The sequence below is a fragment of the Takifugu rubripes genome, chromosome 1 (genome assembly GCF_901000725.2).
Source record: "Takifugu rubripes chromosome 1, fTakRub1.2, whole genome shotgun sequence".
NCBI lineage: Eukaryota > Metazoa > Chordata > Actinopteri > Tetraodontiformes > Tetraodontidae > Takifugu > Takifugu rubripes.
Window position 1 is genome coordinate 8,227,022 of NC_042285.1, and position 24,976 is coordinate 8,251,997.

The following is a 24,976-nucleotide window of genomic DNA, read 5'->3' on the forward strand; positions in this document are numbered from 1 at the left end:
TCTATGTTTATTACCTTGGGAATAGTTTTGGTCTATAATCAACAGGCCCTGTGATATACTCGCTGTGTGTGTGTGTGTGTGTGTGTGGTGTGTGTGTGTGTGTGTGTGTGTGTGTGTGTGTGTGTGTGTGTGTGTGTGTGTGTGTGTGTCTAAGCAGGCTGTGCTGGGTAACCATGATGCTATTTGCAGGTATGTACCCTAAAAACATGCTGTTTTTGACACCTTGTCAAAAACTGATATCAAACAGAACAATATTCAATGATAAGTTTTCTAATTCACTTAGTTTAAATAAGTTTAGATCCTTAGAAGCTGGTAGATTTTCTAAATCCTCTTTGGGATGGCAATATAGATGAACTGTTATATGGATGATTGCTCACAAACAATACCTTTAAGGTGTTAAATTGTGCCACAACATTTAGGCATTTGTAGTTCAAGACAAAGCACAATTATATTCAGGATGCAGGATTTTTAAAAAAACAACTCAAAAGAGTTATTTACAATTTCTGCATTGTAAAACATTTTATATAAATACTTGCACTATATGACAGGCCAGTTTTTCCTTCTGTACTTAAAAAAAACCCCACATCAGACGGCATAAAACACAACAGACAGCCTCTTAACAGAACATATAAAAAGTAACACAGGCTAAGTCTACTAATATGCAAACCTGAATACTGGAAATCAGCTGCATTAGAGTATTCTATTCAATGATGATATTAATGTGATAAAACAAGTGTGCCAGAGAAATGTCTGAAAGTGTTTGAAGCCACTAATGTTACCACCTTCAGGAGGAAGTGATCACTTCCGGCTTCTATGTGATCTTTCTACAAGACAACGCTTCCCTATACCACAGAGGCACACTAACACACACGACAGTATTATACCAGACAGAATCTGGATATAAATCATAATGTCCATGCAAAATGAGCATCAGAGCGCTGAAGACAAGCCACAGCAAACACCTGAAAAGGTAACGAGAAAATATTTTTCTGGATGATTTAGAAATTTTACTAAATATTGGTTTCGGTTTGGTTTCCTGTCACATTCATAGCATGACACCACTGTGATAGGGGGATTTTAAAGCTTTCTGAAAATTAACTTTTAAAAATAAACTTTTATTTGTCATTTCTATTTTGGTCTTAAGCACTATAAATTGTTATTTGCATTTATGTAAAAACGCCACATCAAAAGATGTTAGCTCTGAGTCACGTTGGTCCAGAGCCTATTTAAAGATGCAGTGACTTTGAGTCATTGCAGCCTAAAAACACTCCACTGAATGTATCTGTAGGCCAGTGTCTCAGCTAGGAAGATCAGCTAACGGACGAAAATCAGTCCTCCAGCTGACAGTAAAAGGCTTACCGCGTTAATCTTAGATGCGGATATTCATTTACCGGTTGTTCGGGGTATGCCTCGGTGGTCTGTAGCATATATGCTACAATCAAAATAGTCTCTAGGCACTTTATAGAAACCCAGGGCCTGATCCCCAACAAGCAACAGTGGCAAGAATAAACTCCCTTTTAACAGGAAGAAACCTTGAGCAGGACCAGGCTCATATGAGAGGTCCTCCCTGCAAAGGAGGAGAAGGGGGAGGACAGAAGTAGGAGAGAAGAGACACTTCTTGCTGATGGCTGGCTGGGTAAAGAAAGAGGAGAAGGGAGAGGAACAGGAGAGAATAGATATCATAAATGCAAATTTTTTTTTACACAGAGGATTTTAGGGTCTCTCGTCCAGACTACTTGCAAACACAGTTGTTTTAAGATCAATAACCACAAGGTCCCTCAGATCCTTTGTTTGTAATATTGATGTTTGATCCTATTTCTGCGTAATGTCATGTATGTTTCTATTTGTTCATGTGGCATTTTCATTTGCAGTTCTCCTTACACTAGTAGGCACTGCCATTGGACCTTAATATGAAGGGCTTTCTCCCAACAGTAATTGCTATTAGGATGGGGCATTCTACCAAGGAGGTTATGTGACAGCTGGCATCTGTCAGCAAAATAACTCAAAAGTTAAGACTGTATTTTAATGAAATTTTCAGGAAATGTTAATCATGGACGAAGGAGGAAGAGATAATTAAATTTTGGTGATGTCCAGATTCTGGACATACTTTGACCTTTGACCTTCCAAAGGGCTCCAGTATATTATGTAACAACATAATAGGATAATTTGTGAGGTTTTGTGTAATTTTCTTGACCACTTTATCCCTTTCATGGTCACAGGGAGGGTGCACATACAGGCGAAAGCCGGGTACCCCCCCTGGATGAGTTGTCAGCTCATCACAGGCCCCTATGTGATCTAGGCATGATTACACAATGGGCCCAGACCAGACCCTCCACCCATCAATCAAATCTCCCAACAAACTGCATCAAACCAGAAAAAATGTGCTGGTGTTAATAGTTATTTCCCTATTAAATGTAAACACTTTAATCTTTGCTTTCCAGGAAGGCGGTTCAGCAAAACATCCACAGATGAATGAGTCATGCAATAATCTAAAATTTTATCTCATGTGTTCTGTTTTTATATCTGTTGTAGTGCCTAGGGCATATACTGAGGGAGCAAATTAGTATTATTTCTAATACATGCAAACAGTGGATGACTCTGACCATCTGCAGTGACTCTCAAGAGTGATGAAACATCATATCTAAAGATAATTCCAATCGGCCTACAGTGGGATAGCATTAATATAAATCCTATTTCTACTGTATTTTAGACTCTTAAAATAACAATAACTTTGGTGAACATGTTTAACATATTTGCTTAACGAAGGACATAATTACGTTATAGTTATTCTGCAAAGAAAGTTTAATTTGTAATGGACATGATATAGATAAAGCTGAATTTAACTGCATTAGGATAATGTGTGGGCTCACCACCTGCAGGAGGGGCCAAGGGGGTCGGGTGCATTGTGTTTTGGGTAGCAGCCGGAGGCAGGGACCTTGGCGGTCTGATTCCCGGCTGCACAAACTGGCTCTAGGGACATGGAATGTCACCTCTCTGGTGGGAAAGGAGCCTGAGTTGGTGCGCGAGGTTGAGAAGTTCCGACTAGATATAGTTGGCCTCACCTCGATGCACGGCAAGGGCTCTGGAGCCAGTCTTCTTGAGAGGGGTTGGACTCTCTACCACTCTGGAGTTGCCGATGGTGAGAGGCGACGAGCAGGGGTGGCAATTCTGGTTGCTCCCCAGCTCAGTGCCTGTGTATTGGAGTTTACCCCGGTGGATGAGAGGGTAGCCCCCCTTCGCCTTCGGGTGGGGGGACGGATCCTGACTGTTGTTTGTGCCTATGGTCCAAACAGCAGTTCAGCGCATCCACCCTTTTTGGAGTCCTTAGAGGGAGTGCTGGAGAGTGCCCCTTCTGGGGGCTCCCTCGTCCTCCTGGGTGACTTCAATGCTCACGTTGGCAATGACAGTGTGACCTGGAGAGGTGTGATTGGGAAGAACGGCCCCCCTGATCTGAACCCGAGTGGTGTTTTGTTATTGGACTTCTGTGCTCGTCTCAGATTGTCCATAACGAACACCTTGTTCAGACATAAAGGCATCCACATGTACACTTGGCACCAGGACGCCTTAGGCCGCAGATTGATGATCGACTTTGTGGTTGTGTCATCGGATTTGCGGCCGCATGTTCTGGACACTCGAGTGAAGAGAGGGGCGGAGCTGTCAACTGATCACCACCTGGTGGTGAGTTGGCTCCGATGGTGGGGAAGGATGCCGGACAGACCTGGCAGGCCCAAACGTGTTGTGAGGGTCTGCTGGGAACACCTGGCAGAGTCCCCTGTCAGAAGGAGCTTCAACTCACGCCTCCGGGAGAGCTTTGACCATGTCCCGGGGGAGGCGGGGGACATTGAGTCCGAGTGGACTGTGTTCCGTGCCTCCATTGTTGAGGCAGCTGACCGGTGCTGTGGCCGCAAGGTGGTTGGTGCCTGTCGTGGCGGCAATGCCCGAACCCGCTGGTGGACACCAGCGGTGAGGGATGCCGTCAAGCTGAAGAAGGAGTCGTATCGGGCCTTACTGGCCTGTGGGACTCCTGAGGCAGCAGATGGGTACCGGCGTGCCAAGCGGAGTGCAGCTACGGCGGTTGCCGAGGCAAAGACTTGGGCATGGAGAACGACTTTCGGACGGCCTCGAAAAGGTTCTGGACCACCATCCGGCGTCTGAGGAGGGGGAAGCAGTGCACTGTCAACGCTGTGTATAGTGGTGATGGTGTGCTGCTGACCTCAACTCGGGATGTTGTGGATCGGTGGAAGGAATACTTCGAGGACCTCCTCAATCCCACCAACACGCCTTCCAGTGAGGAAGTAGGGCCTGGGGACCTGGATATGGGCTCTCGTATCTCCGGGGCTGAAGTTGCCGAGGTAGTTAAAAAACTCCTCGGTGGCAAGGCCCCGGGGGTGGATGAGATCCGCCCAGAGTCCCTTAAGGCTCTGGATGTTGTAGGGCTGTCGTGGTTGACTCGACTCTGCAACATCGCGTGGACATCGGGGGCAGTGCCGCTGGATTGGCAGACCGGGGTGGTAGTCCCTCTTTTTAAGAAGGGGGACCGGAGGGTGTGTTCCAACTATAGGGGGATCACACTCCTCAGCCTCCCTGGTAAGGTCTATTCAGGGGTACTGGAGAGGAGGGTCCGCCGGATAGTCGAACCTCGGATTCAGGAGGAGCAATGTGGTTTTCGTCCTGGGCGTGGAACAGTGGACCAGCTCTACACCCTCCGCAGGGTCTTCGAGGGTGCATGGGAGTTTGCCCAACCAGTCCACATGTGTTTTGTGGACTTGGAGAAGGCATTCGACCTTGTCCCTCGGGGGGTCCTGTGGGGGGTCCTCCGAGAGTATGGGGTGTCGGGCCCGCTGATACGGGCTGTCCTCTCCCTGTACGATCGGTGCCAGAGTTTGGTCCGAATTGCTGGCAGTAAGTCGAACTCGTTTCCGGTGAGGGTTGGCCTCCGCCAGGGCTGCCCTTTGTCACCGATTCTGTTCATAATTTTTATGGACAGAATTTCTAGGTGCAGTCATGGTGTTGAGGGGATCCGGTTTGGTGACCTCAGGATCGCGTCTCTGCTTTTTGCGGATGATGTGGTCCTGTTGGCTTCATCGGCCCGTGACCTCCAACTATCACTGGATCGGTTCGCCGCCGCATGTGAAGCGGCTGGGATGAGAATCAGCACCTCCAAATCCGAGGCCATGGTTCTCGACCGGAAAAAGGTGGAGTGCCTTCTCCGGGTAAAGGAGGAGATCCTGCCCCAAGTGGAGGAGTTTAAGTACCTCGGGGTCTTGTTCACGAGTGAGGGAAGAATGGAGCGGGAGATCGACAGGCGGATCGGTGCGGCGTCCACAGTAATGCGGACTCTGCACCGGTCCGTTGTGGTGAAGAGAGAGCTGAGCCGAAAGGCAAAGCTCTCGATTTACCGGTCGATCTTCGTTCCTACCCTCACCTATGGTCATGAGCTTTGGGTAATGACCGAAAGAACAAGATCATGGATACAAGCGGCTGAAATGAGCTTCCTCTGTAGGGTGGAAGCTCTGCCATCCGGGAGGAGCTCGGAGTAGAGTCGCTGCTCCTCCGCGTTGAGAGGAGCCAGATGGGGTGGCTTGGGCATCTAGTCAGGATGCCCCCTGGACGCCTCCCTGGTGAGGTGTTCAGGGCATGTCCCTCCGGTAGGAGACCCCCGGGGAGACCCAGGACACGTTGGAGAGACTATGTCTCTCGGCTGGCCTGGGAACGCCTGGGGATCCCTCCGGATGAGCTGGAGGAGGTAGCTGGGGAGAGGGAAGTCTGGGCTTCTCTCCTTAGGCTGCTGCCCCCGCGACCCGACCCGGATAAGCGGTAGAGAATGGATGGATGGATGGATGGTGTACTGATTAACTTAGTATAGAGCTGTTGAATTATTCTACATCAGATAAAAGAATAATTCAGTTGCAATAATCAAAGTTTTTATTCTCTCTGTTTTTAAATAAACTCTACTTCGTACACTGTAGAAACAACTAAAAAAAAGGTCATATTCAGAAATGAGCAGTAAGGCAATATACAGTGATTGTTTAGGGTTTAAATTATTTTCTTTCTTTGGGAAGAGCTGTCCTGGGTATGCCCGCAGAATAGCACTGATAAGAAAAATACGAATAAGGAAGGTATGTGGCACCTACAATGCAATCATCAAAGCTCATAATTGACTTCATGCATCTCATGAGGAAATAACTTTTCATTCAGGATTTTATGGAAAATGAAAATCCTGAAGAAAAAGCCAGGAGACACAAGGAACAAGAGGTATAATCATTATGTGCTATGTTCTAGATGAGGAAAATGATTTATTTTCACCATCTGTGTTCTCACTTTATCTGTGTTTAAAGTTGAAGCCTCTGTATAAGGAGCTGCTGTACACCATCATTCATAAACTGGGCAACCCGTCCTCAGGTGACATTTTTACCGACAGCCAGCTTCATGAATACATCAAGGAGGTAAATAGCTCAGCTCTGCACTTGCACCACCACCACAACCAACGGAGCTGCTAACATCTCTCCTTTCATTTTCCTACTAGGCTTTTGGAATGACTGAGCAAGAACATGATGCGCTTCTCAAAAAAGTAGAAAACAGTGAGGTAGGAAAAGTTTGATGCAGTGCATGTGCATTTAAAAACAACCAATAGATCATTTTAATTGCTACTTGTTAGATAACCTGCAGTTAATCATAAATAAACCCTTTACAGCCTCCAGTGTACTGCCTGATGGCCACAGTAAAGGAAGCCAAGGGGATTCTGGGAAAAGACATTAGTGGTAAGCAGCCAACATTAGCATTTATAGTGATTATCAGATTTATGTTTTAGTAAAGCACTAATAAAATAACAGCAGCAAGCCTGGCTTCCCAAATACTTTCTATAGATCTAGTACAAGAAATTAGAGAGGAGCATTGACATTACATGAACATAAGAGAGGAGCAGTGCCCCCTATGTTGAAGAAAGCTTGGGGCTAAGTGCCAGCCTCCACAAAGAGCAGTGAGCCAGAACTATACAGAAAGGTGCAGGGGAGAAAGAACAGAGTTGAAACAAGTGCTCAATACAAGAGTGAGCAATACTGGCAGAGAGGAAGAATTGCACAGCACCAGCGTATATTAGTTAATGGATCAGAATGCAGGCTCCAGAAATATTCTGGAATATAACTAACAGCAGCTAGCAAAACAAAGACACAAGCTGCTGATGGGTGAGCCCCACCTACAGTGGGTAACCCTGGACTGTGCAATCCTGTGGGAGTTCACATAACCTTGAGTGAGTAGTCACATTGGTCGAGAAGCTCATGTTGCAATACATGAGCAGAGGTATACAACATCAACAGGAAACATTTATCAACTACAGTGACGCTATGGAAAAAAGGAACCAAACACAACTTAACTGCCCAGTTCAGCATCAAGTGCAGCATGCTGGAAAGAAATGCCCTCTTGTGACTATGCTCCTGCATACACCTGAGCCATTCTTGTTCTTCCTTTATAATTTGGGGAAAATGTGATATAGGTGTTACATAATGATGTTCTATATTTTTTTGTATAGGTTTTAGTGACCCTTACTGTCTGTTAACCATAATGGAGGATGAAGATGAGAGTCGAACATACCTTTCCAGAACTAAGCCGTCTAAATCTGTCGTAAAAGACGCTGTTTCAGTGGAAAAAATCTACCAGACTGACATAAAGGTCCAGACTCTGAACCCTATATGGAACCAGACCTTCATCCTGTAAGTCTATCTATCTATCTATCTATCTATCTATCTATCTATCTATCTATCTATCTATCTATCTATCTATCTATCTATCTATCTATCTATCTATCTATCTATCTATCTATCTATCTATCTATCTATCTATCTGTCTGTCATGTGTCCTCAAGCATTTTTAAATTTCTTTTTGATTTAGAGAATTTGATGACATCATTGCGATGAGCTTTCACCTTGAAATATGGTGAGGGATCCATCCAGAACTAAAGCTGCTACATTCCCATTTCATTGCACCCATATCAACAGGGATTTTTTCTGTTTAAGGGATAAAGATGAAGGTGTTTCCCTCACTCATATACTGGAGGAGATGAAAGGCCACCTTTCCAGTATAAGAAGGTATCACACTGTCTGTAAGCAATGACACATAACCAGGTAGCCAAGCAAAAGCGCTGAATGTGTGTGTTTTTAGAGTGATTAAGGAGGCAACAAAGGAAAAGGGTACTGATGACTTTTTGGGAAAAGTGGTCCTGAAACTACAGGTAATACGCTACAGGATGTGTTTTTCATATTTCTCTGATTCCAGTCAGTAACCATATTCTTTTTACTTAAGGAGCTTCACTGTATTGAAGATAATTGGTACGATTTGGAGCCCAGAACAGAGACCTATCCTGATCGGGGACAGTGCCACTTGCAACTTAAGTTCATCCATAAATCGGTAAAAATGCTTTCCTATACAGCTTAAAAAAAAAAAAATCCAAATCCCTTTATTTACTTGATTGTTACTGAATTAAAGTTACTTCAGAATGGAACATTTCTCTTTATGGTTTATTGATTGTTCTGTTTTTGGGGACTGACAGAGAGATGGGTCCCTGAGTGCTGGTCGTAGCGCTTACATCAACTATTCAGGCATTCTGCAGCAGTTTGTCCAGGCCTACATCACCAAGCAACAGGAAAGAATAAGCATATATTCCCTCTAGAATTAAAAAAAATAATCTCCAAATATGATTTTTTCATGTTGCTCTCCTATCTTGGGCCCTCAGACCTCTGGTCCTTGGAAAGGAGAACTGTGTGGTGAAGCTCAGACCCTGCTCGAGTTCTACGCAACACAGAATGACCTTTCACCTTTTCTTCAGGACCTAGCGTAAGCACCGTGGCAACTCAGCATGTGATTTTATGAAATTGTATACAGTGTTCTGAAAAAAATTATGATTCAGTTGATTTAAAATAAATAAATAAATAAAAATAACCCTGACTGCATCACAGATTAGGTCTCATCACATATTACTTATTACAAGTTATCAAGTTTGAGCATCGACTTTCTATAAAATCACTAGCTTAAATTATCCATCAATGACAATATTACTTTACTTGGATACAATGTTGTAATTGTTTCAGTCTGCTAAAACTGTGATGACTGTAGTTTGGAACATTTTATTTAGCGATGTAACCACAAAACCTGTCCTGCTCATTTTTGTTAATATTTGTCTCTGACAGGAAGTGGGTGGCCTACAGCAAACTTTACCAGAGATTGGAGGTAGACTCTTCTGTCCTGTTTCAGCAACTAACAAGCATAGAATACCACTGGCATCAGCAGGAGCTGCCCTATCTACAGGTAAGCCTGATACTGAATTCAACCATTTATGCTATCAATTAGACATCACATTTGCATCATCTCAAGAAGGCTCTGCTGTACAGGTGAGTTGTGGCTGTTTAACTCCTTATTACACCTCTTGTCTCTTTGCACCAAAAGAAGGTATCGTGATTCACAAATTTTTGTGTATCAAAAATATTTTTCAGTGGATTTGGAGAGTCTTTCACATTCTGCGTACTAAAATATTGAAACCAGGTGTTGTTGATTTTTCTGAGGAAAACGTTCTCTCTGTGAACAGAAACAGGAGCTTGGTGACTCTCTTCATGGCTTGCTGCAGTATGGTCTCTGTCTGGTCGCCAAATACAGAGATATTTTCCCTCCAACATCCACTGCAACACCAAAGTTGTACACACTGCTCAGGTATGTGCACTGAAGGTGTTTGTAGGTTTCCTAAAAGGGTCATTAAGTTATTATTTTTGCACATTTATTTTAGAATACTGGCCCAGATCTGTAAGACCAAGGCATTTCAGAAAATGAATCCAGCTGAATTTGACCTCCGTGATGAAGTCAAGGAGGCCATACTGGTTAGTAACATCACAACGTGATTGCACATGTGATGATCTTTGATGAAATACTGTAGGATTTTTATGCCAGACAGGAACAGAGGAGTGGTTTTCCATTAAAAAAGGTTTACATCAGCCAATGACCAAGGTAAATATATTGTTTTTTATAGAATTTTGATGTGAGCATGCATGTGACAGCGTGTGTATTTACAAACCACTCACTCATAGGACTTGTCGGAGATTGTGGATGCTCTCTCCAGGTTTATAGGAGAGGTACAGGAAGATGTCAAACACAACAAGGATGTCTGGAATCGGGTGTTTGTCAGGTATGATGGATCAAAGACAATGTTTTTCTTTCAAAGACACAGACCTGATGGTGTTACAATGATCACAGCTAATTTTACTACCCAGCATGCTGCCTGCCCCAATGTAGTTACATAGATTTTTTCTGTGAAGCCACATTTCCCCTGAGGTTTTATAATGTTACACTATTACAAAAAGTGATTTGCAAATCAAATATCATATTCTAATCATCATCCTAGTGCTGTGCAGGTGGATTCATTTACTGTCATCTACAAGAAGCTGGATTCTTTAGTAAGTTCCCAATAGACCCAGTGAGTCTTTTCACAACTATTAGCTTTTCTAATACAATTTTTTTTCAATTTAACTTGAATTTAACTCATTTTGTTCTGCACAGCTGGCAAAGGAAGTGAGGGAAAACCTGTCCCTGATTAAGGGTCATATGGAACAGAAGCTGGCCAACAGCCTGTTTCTTGTTTACCAGAGCCTTCAGAATATCCAGAAAGACAAGGCTTTCTTACAGAAGAGGTCAGTAATGACACACTTCATTTGATATAAATGATATCAGCCCCACTCATAATCAGATCAGTTAGTGGACGATAAAACTCAATGTGTTTGTGATTTCAGAGGAATTCTTGAGCTGACAAACTTTCAGGAGGACTTCAGGGAGGCTCTGCCTTACTGGCTGAACCAGGAATTTAGTACAACCCAGGAGAGGGTGGAGAGGGCCGTGCAAGTAGACCAGGTAAGTTTTTTGAAGTTTTACGCTAAATTTCTTTTGCAGTTCTTTCAGTACAAGTTGTTTCTTTCTTTTACAGCTCCACCCTTTGCAGACTGGTGCTACACCAATAAAACACAGCTCTTCAGCTGTGGATCTGGTGTCATGTATCCAGCCTATCTGCCAACTGTGGGAGAAGCTCTCCTGGCCTGATCCTGAGGAGGCCTTCATGCTCATGGTCAAAATCACTGAGGTCAGGAAAATCCAAGTTCTGACATTATTCCAAGAATACCACAAGTCCCCCGGTGCCTTTTTTGTAAAAGTAAAGCATACTGAAGTCCCATCTAAGGTGTCTTTTTTACAAATGGAACTTAAAAGCATGCACTTACCAGTGGATAAAAAAGATGGAATGTTCTCTAATGTACCTATGGAGTAGATAGGCACTATACAATAACCTCTAAGATAGAATTCTTTTTAATAGAGACAAAACCATGAAATGACTCTAGGCTACTATCTCTCAACAAAATCCCTCCTTTTCTCCCAAACTGAACAAAATACAATGAACTGCAATTGATTTTCTAGTATTTGACACACTGTGCAAATACACTAATTTCATTTAGAATAGATGTCTTGTAAATAAACCCAAATAAAATGTCCTTTCTGTAAGTGTATCCTTCAGAATGGTTGTAATGTGTCCCCTCCTGACTACACGCACAAAAAAGAGTTCATCTTCTGAAAGTATGGCACTTACAGATTTTTTGGTGCTTTCACAGGATGTGTGCAAGATTGTGGTGAACTATTGTCAAATCTTAAAGCGCAAGGTCTGGCTACTGTCTGAGAACTCTGACCATGGCAGTGCTATAAACATGGTGAGTGCGACGTGAGAGGAAAATGTTTTTCACAAAGCAAGGATTTATTTTGTTAATCATTATTTCGTGCAGTTGTGTGTAGTTGTGAACGACTTGGAGTACCTACGGTCAGTGATCGCCAGACTCCCTACAGAGCTGAAGTGGGCAGTGCTCCGAGACCAGACCCAAAATGTGATCGGAGAGAGCCAATTCAACAACACCCTGCCGTTGCAGCTTGAGCAAGCTCAAAGTTTTCTTTGTCGAGAGATTCGTTCTGCATTAGACACACTTGGAAAAAAGGTATGGCATCAACCATCCGCTTTGGCACAGTCAGAAAATACTTGTGAAGGAACAATCTTTATGATTAGCCCTCTTGCACTGGCCTATCAGTTAAACACAGATGTTGAGAGCCATGTAAGAAGCATGTCCACTAGACAGAGACTTCCCTCCATGTCTACAGAGGATGTAAGTGAGAATTAGTGTGATTTAATCTAAACATAATATTGTAGTGTGCACATGATGACCATCCTCTGTTCTGTTTTAGGCTGTGGCCCCACTGATGCGACATCTAGAGAAAGAGCTGGGGTACATGAATGAAAACCTGGTTCAGGAGAACTTCAACAGGTGTGAGACCTAACCGTGCAGCTCAGTTACTAGTCTTATTGTTATAAAGTATTTATATACCTTTTTACAAAAACAGTTGTGTTAAAAGTAAATGCTTGATATGCTGAAATAATGACTTATAAGTGGAATAATTCATTCTGCATTTCATCCACTTTATTGGCTGGAATTATAACTGAAGTTTGCAAAAAATTCAAACAACTTGTCTTGGTGACAATCATGTAAAAGGATGTGGTTTTGAACAACCATGTTTTTGTTTTTATGAAGTCTATTGACTCCTCTGTGGGAAAATTCTGTGAGGATCCTCCACCAGATGGCTACTCAGCATCCACAACAGGCGCAATTCATGGTGTACTGCCAACGGCTGTTGTATACTCTGCAGGTTGGTTGTCAACTCCAGGTTTGACTGGGTTTATACAGTGGTATGAGAAAGTTTGTGCACCCCCTCTGAGGTTGTGTAATAATGGACTCTGACTTCACACAAAATTATCTTGGTGGCATGTCCTTCATTTGCCCATAAGAGTCAAGTGTTAGCTTGATTTCCAAACACAGATGTTAAGTATTCATAGTATGCAATTGTATGAAATTAAATCAAATGTTAAAAATAGGCTGTGCAAAAATGTGGGAACCCTTGTCATTTTGTTGCTTTGATGGCCTGTAACTAATCATCACAAGATAATTGGACACACAAAGTTGGTTTGGTGAGCTCGTAAAGCCTTGAACTTAATTGACAAATGCATCCAATAATGACAAAAGGTATTTAAGGTGGCCAAATGCCAGTTCTTATTCTGTTTGACTCTCCTCTGAAGAACATGGGAGCCTCAAAACAACTTTCTGATACCTCAAAACCAAGATTATCCAGCATTATGGTTTAGGGGAAGGTTACAAAAAGCTGTCCAAAAGATTTCAGCTGTCAGTTTCCACTGTCAGGAACATTGTGAGGAAATGGAAGGCCACGGGCACAGTTCTTGTTAAGCCCAGAAGTGGTAGGCCAAGAAAAATTGCAGAGGTAAAGACAAAGGATGGTCAGAATGGTTAAAAACAACCCACAGACCACCTCCAAAGACTTGCAAGGATATCTTGCTGCAGACGGTGTCACTGTGCATCGGTCAATGATACAGCACAATTTGCACAAGGAAGGGCTGTACGGAAGAGTGATGCGGAAGAAGCCTTTTCTTCACAGTCGTCACAAACTGAGTGGCCTGGGGTATGCGAAAGAACATTTGGACAAGCCAATATCATTATGGAATGAGATACTGTGGACTGATGAAACAAAAATTGAATTGTTTGGTCACAACAAGAGGCGATATGCATGGCGGCAAAAGAACACAGAGTTCGAAGAAAAACACCTGCTTCCCACAGTAAAATTTGGTGGAGGTTCCATCATGCCGTGGGGCTGTGTGGCCAGTGCTGGTACTGGGAATCTTGTTAAAATTGAGGGTCGGATGGATTCCACTCAGTATCAGCAGATTCTTGAGAATAATGTTCAAGAGTCTGTCACAAAGTTGAAGTTGCGCCAGGGATGGGTGTTTCAACAAGACAATGACCCCGAACATTGCTCAAAATCTACCCGAGCATTCATGCAGAGGAACAAGTACAATGTTTTGGAATGGCCATCCCAGTCCCCAGATTTGAATATCATCGAGAATCTGTGGGATGACTTGAAGCAGGCTGTCCATGCTCGGAGTCCTTCAAACCTCACTGAATTGCAGAGGTTTTACCAGGTGGAATGGGACAAAATACCATCATCCAGGATCCAGACACTCATACAGGCTGTTATTTTTGCAAAAGGAGGCTCTACTAAACACTAATATGATTTTTCTATTAAGGTGCCCAAATTTATGCACAGGCCTTTTTTTTGTTTTGGGGCATATTGCACATTTTCCGTTAACCCAATAAACCTCATTTCACTGCTGAAATATGATTGTGTTCATCAGTTATTTGATTTATCAAAATTAAGTTGTGAATTAAAACACCCAATGATTGGTGAATAAAAATAATGCCAATTGTCAAGGGTGCCCAAACTTTCTCATACCACTGTAAAGATAAACAAGACTCTTTTTTGGTTGCCCAGTTTTAATTGCAGCATAATAGAACAGTTCAGAAATTTGAGAACATTCATACATGAAAACTAATGTGAATTAACTGTTTCTATAAACTATTGTGTTCAATATTATTACCGATAAATCAATTGATAACATGTTATATTATAACGGATTTTATTTTCATTACAATATGTTTAGGTTTTTTTCGGCTTGTGACCTTGTTGTAATGGAGGAATGTGTGGAGGAATCTGTGTAACTAGAAAAACTAAAATTCATATTTTTGGTGCTCTTTTAATTTGTATGAACATCAGTGTATGGAGCAGTGCTTCTACGCTGAAGGGAATGGGCTAACTCTGAATACACTGCACTCTGAAGACTACAAGGTGAGTTCATGGACATAAAATATGGTCACTGTAGCAAATATCAGCTTGTAATGGAACATTTTATGTTTCCCTCCCAACTTTAGGCCCTCAAAACATACCTGACTCACAATTGCCTGAGCAGCCAGCAGCTTGTGGAGAAATTTCTTGAGAACAAAATCTCAGAGCAGGTGAGACAGTCGGTTGGAGGATGACACTACAACAAACACAAGGCAGTTGTTCAAATGCTTTGTTTGTGTGTATGACAGGAAGGCTACAGTGGAGAGAAATATGGGGCTGTTACCCTTCTCGTATCCTACAGGAAATCAGACTACATGCTCCATGTTGAAGTACTGAATGCAGTCAACCTCCTTCCAATGGACTCTAATGGTAACACCCACAGCACTGTTGTTCATATGATTATTATGGTAGTGAAACGTTGGTATAACAAACTGTGTCTAATGCTTCTGTCAGGCCTCAGTGATCCGTTCGTGCAGCTGTGTCTGGAGCCCAACCATGTTTTTCCAATGGTGGAGACCCGCTGCACTCAAGTCAAAAGATGCGATCTCAACCCACTGTTTGATGAAGAATTTGAATTGTAAGTTTTGGCTTTATGCAGATCTCAGGCATCCCTCCTGTTATGATCTAAAATCTGACTGTTCGATGCTCCAGCATGGTTTTTCCGGATCAGTGCCTGGCTCCCGGGGCCTGTCTGGTTGTGACAGTTCTCGATCATGACAAGCTGAAGAGAGATGACTTTGAAGGTGAGGCCTTCCTGGCCCTCAAGGATGTTCCAGGGGTCAGAGGAATAAAGGAAGAGAATGAAGTCCCTGCACAGCCAGACGTTAAACCAGAACAGATTCGACTGAGGCTAATGCATCCCAAGCCAAATGGTAGTATTATCCATCATGGAACACCTGACAAATGCTACAAGGCAAAAGCATATTACCAAAATGATTAATGATTTTTTTAATCTGAAAAATTATCTAAAATTTATAAAAGCTTTTATCATAGTAAGCAAATTGGAATTTAAAGCCAGAATAGCTTTTTATTTTTCCATAAATCCTGAGGAGTGATGATTTTTTTAAATTAAAGAATGTTTTTAAATTAATTTATTAGAAGTTAAAAATAAATTTAGACAGTGATATTTTTTGCACGTTTCTTCATCTTTTAAAGTTGAGTTCTAATTCTAAGGACTATTGTTTCTTCTAGAGGACAGCTTTCTGAGGTTGCTGGAATCCAGAAAAGGTGAGCGTGCGAGTCAAGCTTTTCTGAAGAAACGAAGACAGAGAGAAAGACAATCCCAAGAAAGCAAGCAAGTGTAATGAAGACTCAAACCCCTTCTATCTTCAAAAATATAAAATTTGTTTTAATGATCTGTACCAAAAACAAAGATAGAAACACTGGCATTGAATGAGCTGTAAGCATGTGTGCACAATATGCTGAGCATCACAGTGATAACATTCCAACGCCTGTATATTACACAACTGTCCGTTTCCTGATGTTAAATCTACTCAGTGCACCAGATAATGGTATCATATCAATCCTCTATGTGTCAATATAAAATATAGGAGACTACATTTGACACGCTGGGCTGTAAAAGATTACTACAAATGTAAAAATTTTGGCAGAGAAATTGTGCTCATGCTGCAATAATAAACTTATCAAAATGACCCTGGACAAAAAATGTGTTAACATTAAAAACTTAAAGTAAAAATACGGATTATGTAATTCAAAAAGACTACACATCTTATCTGAGTACATTTGTTTGGTTGTGTTAACATGCTTTTCCCCCTTTCAGTTTGTGTAGAATACCACAGAAAACCTGAGAGCTTTCATCGAAACCAATCTTGCCACCAAATATTACTACATTCTTAAAAATGTTTTCTGTTCATTCTTAAGAGAATTGATAAGATTCAATATATATTCATCTTAGAAAATAGGAAAACTTATAACCTGACTGGTATGACAGCTGTATTCTGGCTGTGATGATAAAGGCATCAGAAATAATTAATGTGGATGGTTTTTGATTGTTATTTGTTGAAACAATTAATCTCTAAACAGAACAAACCCACACCATCCATCCGCAGTTTACGGAACAATGACCTGCATTTTCACACGAGCATCTGAATGAGGCAACAGAGCCTCATACTGATCAGCACTTTTTCTCACATCTGGTTTAATATATATTCAGTACTGCACACACTCCAGTATCAACATTACAGTAATTCTTATATAATTATTAACTTTTCTTTTCTCAGAAGGGAAAGCTCATCTATTTTTTATGTTGTCTTACTATTAAAAGAGAGCTGAAAATTAAGTCTAATTGTTTTGTGGAATTTTTTTTAAAAACATTACATTTCAGAATTTTGAGGGTAGCACTGTAGCTGCAGGCATGTTATGACCGTTAAAATTTCTAATGTTCATATGAATTATGTCATAGTTCACCACCTGGATGTTAACAATGTTATACAAGAATTGATTATTTTAAATGTTTAAAAAAATAAAATGATCAGATATCAAACTAGCATTCCCATCATCCACTGTGGTTTTCAAAAACTAAGGAAATTAAAGTCTTTCTTTTTAGTATATTCTATTATTATCTAAAACATAGGTTTAAATAGGCTTTTTACAATTGAGAACCATGTGGCAGGACTAAAGAAGGGCCAAATCAAGACAATTCTTTGGATAAATGAATTACAATACAATAATTAGCTGCAGCCTGGGTGGAATTATGTGAGTAAAATAAAAACTGAAATATCAGGTATTAATATAATAATATATTAATATTAACAAGATTTTTGACTTTTAACAACACTGCATCATGAAACTGTTTTTAAGGGTGGATGACAGCAGAAATACACTCAACGGTCATTATAAAGAGGCCTTGCTACTAAAAGGTTTGACCCGATTTTGCCTTCAAAACTGCCATAAGTTTTTGTGGCATACTTGCAACATGTGAACCTGTGAATGTTGAAAACATTCCTCAAAAATTTTGATCCATAGTGACATGTTGGCTACACATCGATGATGGCAATCTCCCAATCCATCACATCCCAAATGTGTGCTATTGTATTGAGAACTGGCAACAAAATTATCCTGCTAGAAGTAGGCACCAGAAGATGGATCCACTGTGGTCATTAAGGGCTTGACAAACAGGGTTTGTACATTGTACATGTGGGGACATTACACTACCACCATCAGCTTGCACCGTGGATCCATGCTTTCATTTTGTTTAAGCCAAATTCTGACCCTACTATCAGAATGTCACATCTGAAGTCAACACTCATCAGACCAGACACTCTTCCAATCTTCTCCTGTCCAATTTTGGCAAGCCTATTCAATTTGCAGCCTCACTTTCCTGTTCTTAGCCAGCAGAAGTGGCACCCGGTGTAGTCTTCTGCGGCTGTGGACCAACTTCCTCAAAGTTTTAAGTGTTGACCCTTCAGAGATGATATTCTAAATTCCTTGGAGGTAACGAGTGGTTATTTGAGTTACTGTTGCCTTTCTTTCCTTCATCTCAAATCAGCCTGCACATTCTCCTCTGAACTCTCAAAGCAATCATGCAATTTCATCCACACAACTGCCACTCAATGGATATTTTCTGTTTTTCAGGCCATTCTCTGTAAACCCCAGAGAAGGTTGTGTGTGAAACTCCTAGTAGATCATCAGTTTCTGAAATATTCAGACCAGCCTGTATGGCACATTCAGTCACTTAACTCCCCCTTCCCTATTCTGAAGCTCGATTTGAACTACAGCAAGTTGTCTTGACCACGTATATATGCCTAAATGCATTGAGTTGCAGCCGCGTGATGGGCTGATGTTTGTTACCAAGCAATTGAATACCTAATAAAGCGGGCGGTGAGTGTACGTTCTTATTTGATATTGTTATGTCTTAACACATTAAAATACAAGTTGTACTTAAATATCATGGCAATTATAAAAATACATTTTACAATCTATAAAAGAGTTCCTAGTCAATTGCTTGTAAAATGTACCGGTGGTCCAAAACACTGAAAATTCATGACAAGAGCTTTTCACTTGGTGACCTGCGCTGGATTAGCAAGTTGAACATTAGTGAACGTCATCAATAAAAATACAAAACCATGTCTCATTTTGTCATTAACAACAATCTAAGACCTTTCTTTGACCTTAATGTCAATGTTAAGTAATGGTTTAGATGGAAGGCTGGTATCTGTGAATTCAGGACTCTAAGGGCTGGAAACAGCTGTGATCCCAATGGGTAGTGAAGTCAAGAAAGTGGCTGCTCCAGGGTCTGTTCAGAGCAGAGTGGGCACTCTGTGGCTGTGGAGCAGCTATCACATTGGAGTCCATGGCCACAGGGCAGCGACACTGAGCCTTGCTCTCCACAAGTTACACAGCACTGCCGCCTTTGCTTCCTGTACACTACCTGGAACACAAAACATTTACACCTCAAACATTACCTACAAAAAACATGATTATTCAAGCTCTGTGTGTTCCACATGAAGGTTAACACCAGCCTTGTGTGTGCCGCTGATTCTAAGATGAAATATTTTTTTGAACTGTATAAAAGTTACCTGTTCTACAGCTTGTAAGCAGCTACAGAGTTGAGCCTGCAAACTAAGTATGGACTCCAAGGGAAGCCGGTGGAGTAGCTGGAGTTGGTGAAGTGCTAGATGAGGATTGTCTCCACTCCTTAAGCTCTCCAGCGCCTCCTGCAGGAGAGAAGCCTTCCTCTGAGCCTCTTCCTCGGCCTGTCTGGCTCTCTCTGCCTCCATGGCTAACCTTGCTGCATGGGCACGTGACTCTTCTGCATCTGCTTTTAATGCTGCCCAAGACTACAATAGGCACAGAGTATAAACAATAAAGTGTTTCTGTAAATACTGGAAAAATACACAGATCATAAGTGTTATCATATTTGACTGGTTTGTATGGTCTGCTCTGACTGGTGAAACTACAAATCATGAAGGTGGTCATACTTGTCAAAAGGTAAATGTGACTGTGCAAGGTCACCCTTAACTTATTGTCAAGATAACATGCCCCAGCAGTAACCAACCTGAGCTGTGTGTCTCCAGCTGTGACCCCACTGTTTTAATGCTCGTTGGGCTTCCTCCAGTTCTTGTTTGAGACGAGAAGACTCAGCACAGAGGCCAGAGGCCAGAAGGGTGGGTGGTGTACCAGGAGAACCCTGGCCTGAAGGAAAATGCTCCCAAATATTGGGGCTCATGCCATTTAAGCCTGCGAAAAAAATGGCAATGTAATAAAACAGTGTACACATACTTTCAATGACATAAATATAATCCAACAGACCTAAAGAATTATGTGATGGACCTAAGAAGGTACTTTCTGATTGGCTGGGTTGAGACAGGTGAGAAGAAAAGAATGGTGATGTGTGCTGCCTGATTGGAGGAGAGGGTGAAGGGGAGCTGAAAGGAGCAGAGCTGCTGAAGGATCCTGGGATGTTGACTGGAGCAGAACTTTGGAACTGGCTCCCTCCTTTAAAAGACACAAAAATTGTAACTTATATTGATTTCCAAAAGTCAAATTAAAATTAAAGTCAACTTAAAGTACCAAGCATCACTCCCACGTTGGACAAATTTGAACTGCTCTCTAAGCTCCTCTCTAACGCCGACACACCAAAGTCATTCAGGTCGAGATCATCCAAGGCCGATTCTGTAAATATACAACACAATGAGGTATCACATGATTATTTTTAGAATTAGACCTTAGTGAAGAGCTATACACTTTCACCTACCAACAACTGACTCCACAGTCTCACTGGTAGGGTAAAAGGGCAGCGCATTAATATTCATGCCGGATGAAATGCCAGATCCAGGTGTTCCTAGTGGGGCAGGACTGGGTGGTGTAGCAGCGAGACTGGAAGGGACACTGGAGGACAGACTCAAAGGGCTGCCAACAGGTAGACACACTAACAAATCCTGAAAGATGAACAATTTGGAACGTACTCATACATAGTCCTCTTTCTGAGAGAATAAATCTTAAATGTGAGCTTGAGGTAAAATCATACCTGTTTGCTTTGTGTTGAAGCAATTTCCCTGCTCCGATACTCAAGTGCAAAACACCTCTGCTTAGCCTGAAAATGTAGTTCAAAGAATAAATGGAATGGTCTGGAGGTCTCCATACATTCAAAGGGAAAAGGTATGTTTCCTTTTCTATATATCTATAGAACTAGTCTAAAGAGAGCATTATGGTTGAAGAAACAAACTGAAAACTTTCCTCAGAAACCTCAGAAAAGTACAATCAACAAATTTTAACAGAATTTAAAAAAATAATTAAGTTTTGAATTCTTATCTCAAAATACTTTTCATTCAATTATCATGCTTCACAATTTACTCTAATTAATTTTTGTCTTGGTTTCTTACCTGATCCTCCCTCTCAAATCCAGGTGCCCTGCAATACCCTCCCTCTCCTGCCCACGGTGATGGGGGTTCCGTTCCTCCACTTGCATGCTCACAAAAAGAGAGAGCACTTCCCAGCAGTCCCTGCTCCTCTGCACATGAGCCTCCTGATACTGAGAATGGGTCTGGTGTACAACCAGATACAGATACAGGCCCTATATTGTGTCTGCTGGGACTTGAGGAATCTTCAGGTGCAAGGATTGGTTCTGGAGGTCTGGAAGGTGGAGGGGAGCTTGTGGGGAATGGAGGATCCTCTGAAACTAGGGGCTCTGGAGGTAGTTTAAAAAGGAAAGCAAAATCCAGTTTTGTATAAGAATGCAACAATCATATTGTAATGTAAATGAACTGCTAAGAAAGGCTTAGATAGATGCTAACTTACTTTCAATGTGAGCAAAGGCACAGAACGGCCCTCTGGGACAGCTGCCACACTGCTGCATATCATTACACTTAGTGGATTTATAGATCTTTAAAAAGAGAAATCAACATGTAACACCTTGGACTATAGTTTGACTCAGACCTCTGCAGAAAGAGACAAACCTCCGGATGAAATTGTTGCTCTGTTCGGGTGTGACAATACTGACAACCCTCGGCTGCCTCACATTTACTTGGATCCCCCCATTCCTCACTCTGTTTCACAGCAGGACATGGCAGTGCTCTGTAGAAACAACATGCAGGAAAACTACTAAATATATCTGCAGTGGGCTAAATTTCAACACGATATAACAAGCACCTGTATTTGTGTTTGTGTGGGCTCCGCCTCCTGTCTTTGCTGTTATGGTAGTATGGACAGGCGTAACCTTGACGACAAAGACGAGGAGGTTTTTTACAGAGTTCTGTCTTGTAGTGGGACAGCACATAGTTGTGATCTAAAGGGTTAAAAAGAAATATGCGGACAGTTTAAATAAGGTAGAAAATGGACAGAATAACCTCCTACACAGTTTAATGGATGTACTTTAATCAATATTGACTCAAACCACAACCCCTCAGTAGGTGAATTTTAAAACACTGAATACCTTGCCAGCGTGGTTCTTCACTCAGTATCTTCTCTATGAGGGCCGTACTCGCTGCCTGTCCTGACTGTCCATCACCCTCTGTGGCCCCTGTGCCTCCCTGAGACTCCATTACCTGTACTTCTCTGTAAAATCAAAACAGTTTTTAAGATTGGTAATCACAAACGCACAATACCAAAGTTTGACTGTTTTTTCCAATTAGTATAGAAATTGATATTGCACCTGATATCATAAACAGGGCTGCGCAGGTCATGTGACCCATGTGCAAAGGCACAGTGGGAGCCATTTTTGCTGCAGTGTCCTTTTGCATCAGTTTCATGGATACAGGATCCAGTCTTATAGTAACGAAGATGATATCTGCGTTCTGTATCACCTGCTGTCCGGTGTAAAAAAGGACATCTGTAACACAAAGAGAAAAATTACCATTTAATAAACATTTGTTATTGTTTGGGATCATGCATTACTACAGTAGCTACTACAGGCATTCATTTTTACCATTTTAATCTGATAAAAAATTAACTGCATAGTGATTTACAATCAAATTACAAATAAGCACAAAAAGTTGTGAATCCTTCTCCGACCCCGCTGACCCACTCAACTTGACTCTACCGGCAGCTTACTTTACTTACATTCAATTTCCCTACGGGGATGAATAAAGTACATCTTAATCTTACTTAAGATAATGTATTTGTGTATGTATTTTCTATGATCTACGCCTATTCTCTCCTCTCCTACCTATTGTCTCCTCTACCTGTCCTCTCCCTTCTCCTCTCTCAACCCAGCCAGCCATCAGCAGGAGGGTCCCCCTACATGAGCCTGGTCTTGCTCAATGTTTCTTCCTGTTAAAGGGGACTTTTTCCTTGCCACTGTTGCTTGTTTGGGGTCAGGCCCTGGGATTCTGTAAAGCGCCTAGAAACAATTTGGATTGTAAATGACTCTATATAAATAAAGATTGATTGATTGATTGTCACTGAGATGAAAATTAGAGTGAGATGTCACAAAGTTGTGATTTACCATCAAATATCAATTAATTTCAGATTAGCATTATTCAATACAGTCTTTAATTTAATTATGGGTAATTCTTTCTAGGACTAAAAATGTTTATATTTTACAGCGAAACATTTACAAGAGGTCTGAACGTCAGCTTTGCATTCTAAGGTGAGAGCAGCAAGATGGATTAAACCAAATGTTCACACATCATCTTGCATAAATGAATGCATAAAATACAAACCAGCTTCAAATTCAATCAACTTCCAGGGGAGTATTCACGTTTCCAATGTCCAACTGTCACTAAAGAACTTGTTGTCCTTTAAAACAAACAGGCCAAGGACAAGCAGGTCTTTAAGAGAGGCAGCTATGAGTGGACCCTAATCATCACATTAATGGATGACAGGGACAAACATTGTTTTTGAAAAAGAGATTCACATACAATATTCTGCACCATTGTGGTTCAGTTGAACTTCTTAATTTCCATGTGAAAAAATAGAGGGGGGAGCTGTGCTTCTTTCTATCCAATTAAGGTTTTGTCTGTTGCAGATAAATAGTGAAGTGTTTTACCTCCTGTGTGAGTAACTTATTTTTTTTAAAATCTTTTTGATGCAATTTTTAGCACCAATTTAGTGGAACTAGTTATACAATAATATGTACAACTAATAATATCCCTTTAGGAAACAACAACAGCAATATTACTACCATTAGGTCCAACAACCCCCTTCATTATGAATAAAAATAATGAAGTGCAATTATGGTGGAATTAAAAAGTTTACTTACTCATCACCATCAGGACATGTGCCTGTTCCTTCATCATATTTGGTACAATAGATATCTGGACTGTAGTTGAATGTCCCATCACGTCTGCGGATGGGCCTGCGCCGCCGCTGGTTCAGGAAATGCCAGTGGAAACAGGAGAAAGGTCTGTGCTGTGTACACTTATGCTGTACAAACAGAGGGCACTGCTCCGTTCTGAATTCCTTCAAATATCTAGGGATGCAAAAATGTAAAAGCCATAACCATTTTTTAACGTAAATATATCTTTGTAAAACTTATTAAGAGGTTTCTCGTTTGTCTTATTTTATTGTGGATTTAGTTGTTTTTACATTACTCTGGTTCAACTGCAAAGCTTTCCCGCGTGTGCATATACACACGTGTGTATACGCACATACATACATATATATATATACATACACACACACACACAGATAGATAGATAGATATACTGACAAAGACTCACTGGCCAACCATAGGCCTCTTTTAGAGACTACTCCAGTTACTGTATAAAATAGCCCCTAAAATTCATTGTTTAGTCATTCGAAATGGTTTTAACATGTCTTAGTCACTTTAAATGTACGCGAAAAATTCAGTTGGAGTCTTGTAAAGGTAACCACATGTGAAGTTGTGTACACTTAGCTAATCCGGCTAACTAGCGACGTACGTGTAATGCTGAGGTTTCTCGGGCTGCACGTTCAAAACGGTTGCAGGAGACGTCGAACCTCCAGCGGGCGAAGACGAAGAGGACGAGGAGGGTCCCCTGGTAGTCGTCGCTGCCGAACATGATGGCGGCTGCGAATGTGCTTTAGACATTTTATCAATTTCACGCCCAATAACGGGGAGATTGTTTTTAGCTTACTGGCTAGCTATTATCGTTAGCTTCAAAATCCGCATTCTTCTAGGATGTGAGCTTGCGCAAGGCAGGAGGAAGTAGACGCAAGGGGACCACTCTGGACAACGCGGAACTATGGGTTATGAAGTTCAATTAGCAATACTGATAATAGAGCCTAAAATTAAAACATTTATAACATTGCCCATCGTATGTTTATAAATACTGATGTTTTA

At 41.5% G+C, this 24,976-nt stretch overlaps 2 protein-coding genes across 5 annotated transcripts; one reads left to right on the forward strand and one right to left on the reverse strand.

Moving 5' to 3' along the window:
- Window positions 1-49: 49 nt before the first annotated feature.
- On the forward strand, window positions 50-16,406 carry unc13d (unc-13 homolog D (C. elegans)). Of its 4 annotated transcripts, XM_029836014.1 has the most exons (35): window positions 50-189; window positions 789-970; window positions 1,525-1,636; window positions 6,063-6,119; window positions 6,199-6,255; window positions 6,339-6,446; window positions 6,527-6,586; window positions 6,695-6,761; window positions 7,529-7,709; window positions 7,888-7,932; window positions 8,013-8,084; window positions 8,158-8,227; window positions 8,299-8,403; window positions 8,546-8,638; window positions 8,729-8,829; window positions 9,183-9,300; window positions 9,578-9,699; window positions 9,773-9,863; window positions 9,934-9,990; window positions 10,071-10,168; window positions 10,385-10,436; window positions 10,540-10,670; window positions 10,770-10,887; window positions 10,961-11,113; window positions 11,634-11,729; window positions 11,802-12,008; window positions 12,099-12,173; window positions 12,253-12,332; window positions 12,597-12,711; window positions 14,686-14,757; window positions 14,841-14,924; window positions 15,003-15,123; window positions 15,208-15,331; window positions 15,406-15,626; window positions 15,946-16,406. In XM_029836014.1, exons 3-35 carry the CDS (start codon window positions 1,625-1,627, stop codon window positions 16,056-16,058), a joined length of 3,276 nt encoding a protein of 1,091 aa, XP_029691874.1. In that variant the 5' UTR covers window positions 50-189; window positions 789-970; window positions 1,525-1,624; the 3' UTR covers window positions 16,059-16,406. The 4 variants fall into 4 exon arrangements, with proteins under 4 accessions (XP_029691874.1, XP_011616836.1, XP_029691882.1 ...); XM_011618534.2 differs by lacking the exon at window positions 1,525-1,636 and having other exon boundaries at window positions 51-189; XM_029836022.1 differs by lacking the exons at window positions 789-970; window positions 1,525-1,636 and having other exon boundaries at window positions 113-189.
- A 489-nt stretch (window positions 16,407-16,895) lies between these two features.
- unk (unk zinc finger) lies at window positions 16,896-24,878 on the reverse strand. The gene is made up of 15 exons (XM_011618532.2): window positions 24,576-24,878; window positions 23,915-24,124; window positions 22,367-22,543; window positions 22,148-22,269; window positions 21,865-22,000; window positions 21,672-21,789; window positions 21,514-21,598; window positions 21,099-21,403; window positions 20,744-20,809; window positions 20,471-20,654; window positions 20,287-20,388; window positions 20,026-20,211; window positions 19,772-19,953; window positions 19,293-19,553; window positions 16,896-19,144 (listed from the first exon to the last, which is right to left on the reverse strand). The coding sequence occupies exons 1-15, from the start codon at window positions 24,722-24,724 to the stop codon at window positions 18,986-18,988; spliced, it is 2,442 nt and encodes an 813-aa protein (XP_011616834.1). The 5' UTR covers window positions 24,725-24,878; the 3' UTR covers window positions 16,896-18,985.
- Between the last annotated feature and the right edge of the window lie 98 nt (window positions 24,879-24,976).